We start from the raw sequence: 11255 nt of genomic DNA on the forward strand, positions 1-11255 counted from the left end.
ATGGTACTCTTAGTAGCTAAGATCAACAAGCTCTATTCGAAGCTGGAGAATTTCCAATCATCTGAGACTTTATCAGCTTCTCTTGAGGCATTTCTCTCTGATGTCTCAAATGGCTTGAGCAAGCTTTCATCTTCTGGGTCAGAAACAATTATGTCGTTTTCATGGATTCAGCAGCGTTTTGAGCTCATCTCTATGACCAACAAGGCCTTTGCCAAGCTTGTTGTGGCCATAGACCATCCTTTGAGCAAGTGGGGAGCCTCTTCTGTGGAGGAATATCTCAGCTACACCCTCAACTTGCTTGAGCTTTTCAACTCCATTACAGCTTCTCTTTCTCACCTTGGCCAAGCCAGGCTTTTGTTGTCTTATGGCTTGAGATTGGAGGAGAATTCCCCTGATTTGGCTTTGAAATATCTCAAGGCAATTCAGTCAATGAGCTTGAAGAAGGAGTTTAGAAGAAGAGAGAGAGAGGAGAGAGAGAAAGGGTCTTGCTCAAGCAAAGAAGAGGTGATCCACAAAGCTGTGATGGTTATGGAGAGTTTGGGATTTTGGGTATGTGGGGTTGTGTTGTCTTGTTTGTGTGGGGGTGATAATTCCAAGGAATATGGTGAGATGAGGAAATTTGGAGGTGGGTTTTTGGAAGCTTCTTTTGGTGGATTGGATTCAAGTACTTTTGAGCTCAAGGAAGTGAAAGAGGTGAATCACTCAGTGGCTTGCCTTGAGGCTGCAATAATTGGAAATGGGGAAAGGAATGGTGAAGCTGAGGAATTTAGGAGGAGATTGGAGGTGCTTGAGAAGGTTCTAGAAGGTTTTGAGAATGAGGTGGATAGTCTCTTCCATGAGGTTTTGAGAGGGAGAAATCTGTTGCTCAATGGCTTTCAACAGAGAAAAGAATAGCCACCCACTTGTGTATAAAGCTTTGCCAGATTAAAACGTTTGTGTTCTTTATCATGTTCATTTTTCTTTCCCATTTTGATTGTACAATGTAAACGTAATTTTCATGAATTCAATGTACATACAGAAATACAAGATTCAATTGTTCATTTACTCAAGCTAATTGCTTGGTTTTAATCCGAACTTTGAAGCTTTTTTATTTTTTAGTTTCACAGTAGGGTCTTTAAATCCCATGAGCCATTATAGGACATGGTTTCTTTTACACTTTTATTTATTTTATTTTATTTTTTGGATGAGAAAGGGAAGGAATCAGAGATGAAACAACTCAACCCTGTATTCAAGATAAACTGCAGCCTGAAAAACCATGAGACAAGGAAGTAAGATAAACTAGTTGCAAAAAAGAGAAAATCAACCCTTGTTTTAGAATTACAATAGAGGCCATTTTGATGCCGTACTAAAAGAGAGCTACAGTTTTGCAATGTCCATAGCCAATTACTGATTAAATACAATTATTTTCTACTCCAACCAGAACAAACCTAAAAGAAACACCTGTCTGAACTCACTTTGCCTACATAATCTTGTTACGGGGTTGTCAACAAAAATTGCCAAACTAGAAAAATGATCAGATTCATTTCAGTTCTGCTGATTGTATAAAAAAGAGATCAAAGTAAGCTCATGTGGCTTCCTGAGTCATTGGATTGCATTTCTTGCTCAGGAGCCTTCATCTTCCTATAAACATCATTAGAAAGCCTGAGGAGAAAAAAAAAAAAAAAAAAAGCATTGAGTAAATATGACTGAACCATAAGTTTCAAGTAGTAAAAAACAAATTAGCAGCATAAAATGCATGAGTTTTGATAGAAAAAAGTACTTAAGCATCACTAATTAGCAGCAGAAAACGCAGATTTGGCAGAGGAAAATGCTTAAAAGCTCACATAAGTACAAGAAGTAATATGCAGCACAAAATTGTTGTAATTCAGTGAAGGCTCAAAATATGATATGTAGAACTTACCCTAAATGCAAAGTGGTGTCAGAATCTCCTTTCTCAACTGCAAAAGTGGAGGCCACATCTTGGCCAATGCCACTGTGGTTTGCAATGGGATTTTTCTTTTCTATGGGATAGTATTCAAGATAGGATGGGACTGTGCATTCGGTTCGAGGAAATAAACATCGAAGTTCCTCAATCTACAAATTACAAGAGTAAGAAATATGTACATATTAGATTGATACTCAGGGTTAGGATAATATCAGAACTTCAATTTCGCAGTGAAGACAAGATGTACCTGTCTACGCAAGGTTTCATTCTCAAGTATAGCACGCTGTTCCTGAAACAAAAAGAAAACAGAAGACAAAGATGAATACAAAAATGACTTCACTTGTTTGTTTTGTTACAAGAAAAGAAGTGTAACTTTTTATCATTAAACCAGACAAACCAAACAATAATTCGAAGATTTACATTGGGAGAAACCATCACCATTAACATTATTACTTCAAAAATAAAAGGTTTGATCATAAAGATAAGAAAGAAAAAAGAATCGTTTCAAGCCTATATGAAAACTCAGACTTCATTTGTTAGCAAAACATAGAATAGAATTTACTCTACAAACTGTATAAGACTATCAATCTCACTTCTTTTGTTTCTTTTGGTCAAAAGACTCAAAACAGTAATTATCCTAAGTATGTAAAATCAATAGCTATGCTTGGTATTTCTCGGTCTAATTGGTGAGATTTTTAAGTTTTGGATGGCTTCCAAATACCTGCATTCTCGATTGCTCTAGTTGCTCCATCAGCAGTTGCTCCTGAAATGGCAAGAACAACTAATAAGGCCTTTTAAACTATGGAAATAAGTTGAAACCAATCTGATATTCGTAATGGTAAATCTTTGTGGATAAAAGAAAACAGAAACATCTGCAGACCTTTCTCTCCTTCACCGACGATAGCCCTTCATTTACTTGCTGTTCTAGGTGCTGCAATTCTTTCAAGCTCAATCCGCCAAGGTCCTTACCCAACAGACGACTGGAGAGGGAGAACATTGAACATTTTACACTTTTTGAAACTTGGCAGAATCACAGAAATTTAAGTTCCAAAACTCAAAGAATACATACAGTTGTTTCGTTTGTAGCTTTGCAATTTCGTCTTTCAGAACATCCACCTCCTTGGAATCTTGCTTCTGAGAAGTACACTTAAAAGCATCAATAGCATGTAAAAGTCCGTAAAATGTAATCCTGAATCTAATAAAAAGAGAAGAATACATGCAACAACTAAGACAGAAAAAGAATGTCCAGGAGGCCAATAGACACCAAGTCTCAAGTAAAGTGTTTGTTTTTATTTGAACCAAAACATCATAAGAGGAAAATTATCATTATAACAAGCAGAGTAAAATTATATGTAGTTTTTACAATATGGCACAGTTCATAAGAATCTAGAAATGTCTTTAATCCTTTTCAATACTTTGTGATGAGTAGTTTTGCAATTCTTCTGTTGAGTACAACCGCTAAATAAGCAGTGAAGCATAACCAAAAAAAAAAAAAAAAAAAAAAAAGACATTTATGCGTGTTTTTTCATTCGGAAGCAGCAGATGATATTAGAAATCTCAAAGAATTTGATTGATCTCCTACCATTTTGTTCTCCCTTCTTGTATATTAAGTGATTCCTCTCTTAAAACGAATTCAAACCTCCCACACTAAACTAGTTCTATCAACAATCATGATTTAGAAGAATTAATCAAGATGTATTTAAGTATATTTCAAAAATAAAATAACCTAGTTCCTTCACTAATTTTACATTTATTTTCCTCTGTCAAAAGGGTGGAACATTTATCTAATAAGAAGCACAACCTTAATTGCCACGAAAAAGGAAAGGAAAAAAAAAAAAAAAAGAAAGATAAATGACAGATTTGTATGACATGTCACATAAAATACCTCTGCTTTCGATACAATAGGAGCGTCAGGACAATCTACACACTTATTATACCTTGAGAGCGTTCTGTTCATACTGCAAAAACATCAAAAAGAACATAAGTATTGTTTAACAGTAAAAGAGGAACCTTTCCTCACCCTTCCAATGAGCCCAGGACACACACATACACACACAAAATAATAAAATAAAATAAAATAAAAAAGCCTAAGTGAAACATCAGAAAATGAATAAAATGTTTTTAGTTATACATGATTATGAACTAAAACTTTCTGCATTAATATATATACATATATATATATATATGTATGTATATGTATAGGAAACGGTACAAAACTACAAATTCTGAACAAAATGAACATTGGTAAACAAATACAACAAAAAGAAATGGGAAAGGAATATAGGGAAAACAGAGGAATTTAAAAAACCTAATAAAACCCAGATAAATCCATGGGTGAAAAGAACATTAAGGCATTAAAGTCGGGAGCATTTTTTTTTTTTTGGGTGAAACCAAAAAGGGAAAAAAAAAGAGAAAACATGGAAAATAAGAGAAAATAAGTCCATCCAAACAAACCATTAAAAAAAATCTCCTTAATGACAAGAGTTTAGAGTATGCTGATCAAAAACACACATGCAAACATCTCCCAGAAAGAAAAAAAGATCAAAATGCAAACTTTTTTTTCCAGATATTCTCAACGCCATACCCACAACTGGAGAACTCGAAAAGCTTGCCAGTGTTGGAGAAGATTATAACGGCAACCTCAGCATCGCAGAGAATGGCAAGTTCTTGAGCCTTCTTGAGAAGACCACTTCTTCTCTTCGAGAACGTTACTTGCCTGCTATTGGCGTTCTCAATCCTCTTGATCTCGATCTTCCCTCTACCCATTTCCGATCTCTTACAACCCCACAAAACCCAGCTGCCGAAATCGATCAAAAACTCAAAACCCACCAAGAAAAAAAGAAGCAGCAAATGAAAGAAATAAAAATGCTTGTGATTTCTAGACTTTCTCTCTCTAGCCCTTAATGGGTCTCTCTCTCTTCTCTCTGTGCTGCTGCTAAACTTGGAAAACGAGAAGGGGTTGCCAAATATAGAGAAAGAGGAGAAGATAAAGGGGCGTTTTTTACCCCAAATGGCGAGAGCTCGGAAACGGCAAGCTTGCATGGCTCTGTATACTATTTAGAGTTGTTGCATGACTCTTTTTTGCCACATTTAGAGTGCTTTGGTGTTAATAGGTCCTCCTCTTGGGTCCCACTTTTTACTTTATTTTGTTTTTTTGTGCTTACAAAGTATTAATTATTTTCCTTAGTCAGTCTCTGCTCTGCCCCATTTTGGGTCCCACCTTGGAGATTTGGATGACCTCCCTTTTATTAGGGTAAATTGCACTTAACTCCTTGAATTATGGTCTTTTTTTCCACTTTACCCATTATAAAGTTTCTTTCCCATATTTTGTACTCTTTTGCAATATGAACCATTTTGAATTGTTTGTTAACTTTTTTTTATGGAATTTTTATGTCATGTAAGTAACCACGTGAAATTTCTCGTGATAAAATTTTTCTATGACAAAGTTAGCTCTTTTGAAGTATTTTGACTCTTTTGATAATATTGTTGAGTTTTTTAAAATTTCCTTTCATATTTCTTTTCTTTTCCTGATTCAAATTTTGTTCAATGTCTTTAGTCACAACATAATAGTGCTATAAAAGAAAGTAAGAAACCCTTTTGTAAACGAAACAAGTTAAACTTAAATGCAAGTGGTGAAACTCCTTTACTACAAAAATGGAGCTTTTATACGTTTTTAAGAAAGCGAGAAAAGTAGAAAATTTAAGTTAAAATATTTTAACAAGTGTTTTAAGGCCCGTTTAGTTTGCTGATTCGAGTTTTTAATTCGAGTTGAGATGTGATTTTATGTGAGAGCCTTTTACTGTAGCAAAAAAGTTAGATGTGACTGTTTCTGAGAGCTTTCTACTATAACAAAACTCGAATTCTAAACTCGAATCGGTGAAATAAACATGGCATAGTTTTCATGAATGTAACCTCCGTTTATTTTAAATAATGAGTTATTATTTATATATGGGCATATTTTAAATTTCAGTGATATTTTTATGAAATTTACGTTTAAAACTGATTTTTGGTGCATTTTGAAATTTTTACATTTTTTTCCAAAGTTTTGTGAAATTACATTTTTTGACCCCAAGTTTTGGAAAATTATAATTTTATCCTAGATTTTAAAATTTGTAAAACAACCCCTAGACTCTTCTAGCTATCCCACGTAATTTCCATATGCTTATCTCCTTAATTTCTCTACACCACCTGACCTAAAAACAAGTCTTTCTAAAGATCATTTTATTTACCTATATATATATATATATATATAGGTATATACATATATACACACACACTTATGAGGCAAGGAGAAGGGAGTTAGGCAATCGAATAGAAAGAAAACAAGAGAGAAAGAGGGAGAGAGAGAGAGATCCGGCAAAAAAAGGAGAGAATTAAGAAATGAATAAACAAGTATGAACCAAGTGGAGAAAAGAAAGGAAAGGAAAGAATTGAGAAGGGAGTTGTAACGGCAAACCAAATAGAAGCAAAGAAAAGAAAATCTGATAAAGGAAATCGAGGAAGAAGAGAATGGATTGAGGTATGATACTGATTATATCCTTTCTTTGGCAATTTTATTTTAATTGTTTTTACTCATGAGATTTATGTGATGTTTCTACTGTTTTTAAGAAATTTGAATGTAATTCATATTGAGATATATATATATATATATTATGATTTGTTTTTCTGGTTTCTAAAGGGTTTGAGATATGTACGTAGCCTAATAGGCATGTATGTTGCTTTGTAGCGTGGTGATGGTCTGGTGAAATTAATATCTTTGAACTACTATATATTATTTTGATATTCAGGATTATCTCTTGTTGCTGGTTTATGGTTTAATCATTACAGTTGTTTACTTATTTCAATTATTTTTAAAAATATCTTATTGAGCATTTCGCTCACGTTTTACTGTATTAATTTTTCCCCAGTTAGTGATGTGTGGCTAGAGAGGTCTGTGAAGCTCTTGGAGTTGGCTAGAGGTGAATTTGAGGCTTGATGTATAGATTTTTAACTTTCAGTGTCCATGTAACTGTTACCGACGATGTAAAATTTTGAGAAAATATTGTATTATCGAGATGGTAATTCAAGGTTTTTTCTTGTGAATTATGGGTTTTGGGTGTAAATCCGGTGATTATTATTTATTTTTGTGTTTCATTTTAAATAATCACGCCCCTATTTTCAGGGCGTGACAATGAAATTGCAAATGTTCCTACATATTGCAAAAGAAGTGTACAAAATGTAGAGGAGTAATGTGCCAAGAAAAAGTTTATGATGTACAAAAGTGCCAAAGCCACTATAATTCAAGGGGGTGGCGTGCAATTTACTCCTTGACTATTTTGGCTGTCATTTCATTTGCTGCAAATATGGTAAGCTCATTATCATTGCTACATATGGTAAATCCAGTACTGCCAAATTTAGAGAGAAGAGCCACTCAACTATTTTGAGTTATTTGCCGTTTTGGAAGTGAAGACTGCATATTTTTTTTCCCCATATTTATAGGGCATTGGCTATTTGTGGTCTGTGGTGGGACCCACTCCGGATTTCCAATTTATCCCTTTCGCTATTTGACACATATTAAGTAGCTTTTTTTTGTTACAATGAGAGTTTTTCATTTAGTAAAGCCTCTGCTAAATTTAGAGAAGGCCACTGCCAACTTTGTGTTATTTTTGTTTCCCCAATTTTCCCTTTTTTGGGAAGGAGTTGAGACTCTAGTTGGGTTATACTGTTTACCTTAGAACTTGTTTGTTTACATTTTTGAGTTATGATGACTTGAGTATAGATTTTGAGTTGAATTTAAGTTATAACTTGAATTGAAATTGTAACTTGAGTTTTTGTTTGGTTATGTACATTTGAGTTATGGTTTGAGATGATAATCTTTTTGAATTTGTGTTTAGGTGGGTCAAAACTTGAATTTGTATTTTGATAGTATTTTAATAAAAACTCAATGGTGATGGAAAATTTTAATAGAGTATATGAGTGGGATTTTATTCGTCTGTTCATTGTGAACGCATAGAAAAAAAAAATCATCTCAATCGGAACCTTGAGTTTAAGCTTAAGAATTTGAGTTGAAGTGGGAACTTGAACTCATATTTTAGCCTCAAACTCAAGTTAAAACTCAAGTTCAAACTCAAATTTTACAAAAGAACATAAATTTAAATAAAGTTGTAGCTTGAATTCAAACTTTTAGCCTCAAATAGATCTCAAAATATCATTTTTCCCCTTCAGAATTAAGAAATTTTTATCACTTCATAAAGAAAGTATATAAACATTTGTCCTTTTTTGAAAGGAAGTAGTAAAACTTGGTAAAATGGTAGGAAAAAAACGTAATATATCCGCTGAAAGGGAAAACTTACCGTTTTGAGAGGGAATCCCACATGATTTCACTTGTTTTCTTTATTTGTCCATGTATGAGATTTCCCATATTTTCTACCTCTTTACCTGGCTTACTATAATCGATTGGGACCTATTTTAAGATGATCCAACTACTATTTGGATGACTTATATGTACAATTTGACTATTTAGTGGGAAGAAAAAATCAATGATCATGCTTATCTCTATCACTCTTTTTAGGTTTGTTAATTTATTCCCAACGCCATAACTTTACAAGTTTCTTTGCTTGCTTGAAATGCAAGTTTATTATATATGGTGATAGGAAGGCCTCTCGAGTCTGACAAATCAGCGTCTCCAAAAATTAAAAGGCTCATTTGGTTTATAAATTTGAACAGAAAAGTTTAAATGAGCCGTAGAAAAGGTTTAAACAGTAGTTCGAATGGAAAGTGTAGAGAGACAACATATAACTGCTTCTAAAGCATAATTTTTAAACAAAATTATTAAAATTAAACCGAAAATTACTGTTATTAATTTCTCATGTGGCTTAGAAGAGCTGTTATTAATGTTTTATTTTTATGTTTATTTTTCTGTGTTTGGACTTGTGTTTCTGGTGGATTTCCTTAATGAATATCCTTTAAAAAGAAAAGAAAAAAAAAAGAAGAAAAAGAGCGAGCTAAAGACTGAGAACTGATAGCACAAATAAGCCACTAATAATTCAACAATATCTTGAAGAAATTATTACCCAAAATAGAATGCTTCATAAATGGAAATCTCGAAGCCAAAATAGACTTTAGAAAGCACAAGCAAATATAAAGGCGGTGCATATTTTCACTATAATTTCATCAAAAGAATTGTCATTTTATAGCTTTCCTTTTCTTTATTTTCCATTCCAGAAGTCAAGCTACCACACTTTATCACTAAAAAAAAAAAAAAAAAAAAAAAAAAAAAAAAAAAACCTTTTTTTTTTAAAAAAACTACCACACTTTATCACTAAAAAAAAAAAAAAAAAAAAAAAACAAAACAAAAAACCCTTTATCTGTTACAAGAAAACACCACAAGGATGCTAACAATAATTAGTCCTGATTGTCCAATAAGAATTGCTAATCACAAAAATGCTTAATGTTTATCACCCGTGTTGAAGCTTGTAAGCAGGAGGTACCAACTCAAATAAGTGTTGCGCCATAAATAACTACTACAACACGTTGGCTGTCAATGCATAGTTTGGTGCTTTACTTAGCTCTGTATCATCCATCTTTCTGCAAATGTATATGTAGTGCGAATCTGGATCTTCCAAAACGAAATCTGCTGGGAGTAAGCCCTTGTCAGTAGTGGGAGCGGGTTCCAAGTACGATCGAGGTGAAGAACTACAACCCTCACGCCTTTCAAATCCAGGTCTAGCTGCAAAAGGAAGTTAAAAATGAATCAACAGAGATTTAAGGATCAGTGCCCCTTTTGCGCTGAGCATCGACTAGGTTGATGCAGGATGTGTGGTTGCAACCATCACATGATGATCATATTCATCCCGCAGAGAATTTCGCACAAATGAATCTCTCCATGTTTCTTTTATTTTATGTCACTGAGGTTGAAATGACAATGACCAATAACAACATGGAACAGTTGGGAGGACCTATGAGAATAGGAAATAAGGAAATTGGAAAGTTTATCAATAATAAATCCTTCCCTAGATAGAAGATACAATTTATCCACCACTATCCACGTGAAGGCGGAATTAGAGGCTCAAAGAAAGACATTGACAAAAATTGCTTAATGCACAAGACAAAGAGATAATTTCATGAAACATTCTGAAAGATTTCCAGATTCATTAATCCATACCTGCATATTCATACAAACTTCTATTCATTTAAATTTTTCTTTTGTTTTCACATCCTTAATAGTTCCAAACTTTATATTACTGTAGAAACAAAGATCAGATAAATTGAAAAAGGGTAAAAAGCTGAGAGAACAAGTAAAATAAATGAAAAACTTACGTATAATATACAGCAGAATTTTCCAATTGTACGCTGGTTTGTTCAAATGCAGCATCCTTACTTTAGGATCGCCATAAGTTATCTGTAAGATAGCAATTCAGTATCCAATCAGATGCCTCGGCTTTTCACATGAAAGATGTTAAAAAGAATGAGAATAATGAAAAATAAGCCTTTTCTTGGAGAGTAAAGTTACCAACATATAGATTCCGCCGGGTTTAAGAAGCCTATGAAAAAAGAAAGGAAAAAAAAAGCCTATTACTTCATAAAATAGGAATCAAACAATAGCTCATTGATGGGAAAAAAATAAAAAATAAAAAATAAAAAAAATGCTGCTGCAAACAATGATATAGAACAAACTAAGATACATAATAATCTTTTCTTTTCTTTTTCAAGTCTCCAACCTACTGACTTCCCCTAGCATTCGAGACGCGCTTATTGGAGCATCGGCGCCGCACTAAAATCAAAATCAACATGAAAGCATCAGAGAATACCCATAACAAACAAGAGTGAGTGATATCAAAATCTGAAAATGGATCTTACCATCAAAGAATCAAGAGTTCCTAAGTCAACGAGGTTCGACAGGCCATTGTCGCAAAAATGTCAACATTGATGAGTATTATAAAAACCAAAAAGACACAAATTTAGTACCCAATATTGAGAATTCGAATTATAAATACTAAATAGAAATAAATAACTACAATGAGATAAGGGTGAACTGTGTACTCATCATACCTTTATCAATGACACCGTCAAATGAGTTATCTGAGAAGAAGATCATGTCTCTAACATCCATTTGCATGTCTATTTAGATTTGTATTAGGAAAACCCACTAGAGATTTTGCACTTCACCTTGAGAAAAGAACAATAAAATTGTGTTTCTTAAAACAGTTTCATTCAATAGGATACATTTCAGCTGAGGAATCGACTCATGTTTTCTTCTCATCATCTCAATGGCGACCGACGAAATGTCGACATTCATTATGTCTTCATATCCATCCTCCACCATGTCCTCAGACATTACTACCCAAAAAAG

General features: G+C 33.6%; 3 protein-coding genes across 3 annotated transcripts in view; 1 reads left to right on the forward strand and 2 right to left on the reverse strand.

The window, feature by feature from the left end:
- On the forward strand, positions 1–894 carry LOC21391338 (protein BPS1, chloroplastic). Its single transcript, XM_010104977.1, has one exon. It carries the CDS (start codon positions 1–3, stop codon positions 892–894), a length of 894 nt encoding a protein of 297 aa, XP_010103279.1.
- Positions 895–1426: 532 nt separating this feature from the next.
- On the reverse strand, positions 1427–4690 carry LOC21391339 (agamous-like MADS-box protein AGL15). The gene is made up of 8 exons (XM_024170053.1): positions 4509–4690; positions 3810–3882; positions 2994–3058; positions 2805–2904; positions 2646–2687; positions 2172–2213; positions 1901–2073; positions 1427–1641 (listed from the first exon to the last, which is right to left on the reverse strand). Exons 1-8 carry the CDS (start codon positions 4688–4690, stop codon positions 1554–1556), a joined length of 765 nt encoding a protein of 254 aa, XP_024025821.1. The 3' UTR covers positions 1427–1553.
- Positions 4691–9262: 4572 nt separating this feature from the next.
- LOC21391340 (methyltransferase-like protein 13) overlaps positions 9263–11255 on the reverse strand; it is a 3050-nt gene continuing 1057 nt past the window's right edge. Inside the window, exons 2-8 of the mRNA XM_024170055.1 lie at positions 11129–11242; positions 10955–11023; positions 10763–10782; positions 10624–10676; positions 10416–10446; positions 10223–10304; positions 9263–9632 (exon numbers count right to left, since the gene is read on the reverse strand). Coding sequence (XP_024025823.1) covers positions 9427–9632; positions 10223–10304; positions 10416–10446; positions 10624–10676; positions 10763–10782; positions 10955–11023; positions 11129–11242 — 575 coding nt within the window. The 3' untranslated portion in view covers positions 9263–9426. The remainder of the gene's footprint in view (positions 9633–10222; positions 10305–10415; positions 10447–10623; positions 10677–10762; positions 10783–10954; positions 11024–11128; positions 11243–11255) is intronic.

Source organism: Morus notabilis, unplaced genomic scaffold (genome assembly GCF_000414095.1).
Source record: "Morus notabilis unplaced genomic scaffold, ASM41409v2 Scaffold1309, whole genome shotgun sequence".
Taxonomy (NCBI): Eukaryota; Viridiplantae; Streptophyta; class Magnoliopsida; order Rosales; family Moraceae; genus Morus; species Morus notabilis.

What these genes read in the sequence shown, in the direction of transcription:
- LOC21391338 (XM_010104977.1), top strand. Translation starts at nt 1, where the DNA reads ATGGTACTCTTAGTAGCTAAGATCAACAAGCTCTATTCGAAGCTGGAG.
- LOC21391339 (XM_024170053.1), bottom strand. Translation starts at nt 4,690, where the DNA reads ATGGGTAGAGGGAAGATCGAGATCAAGAGGATTGAGAACGCCAATAGC. An exon ending in CGTCGGTGAAGGAGAGAAAG is followed by an intron (nt 2,688 to 2,804) that starts GTCTGCAGATGT and finishes TTGCCATTTCAG; the next exon opens with GAGCAACTGCTGATGGAGCA. An exon ending in GACACCACTTTGCATTTAGG is followed by an intron (nt 1,642 to 1,900) that starts GTAAGTTCTACA and finishes TTTTCTCCTCAG; the next exon opens with GCTTTCTAATGATGTTTATA.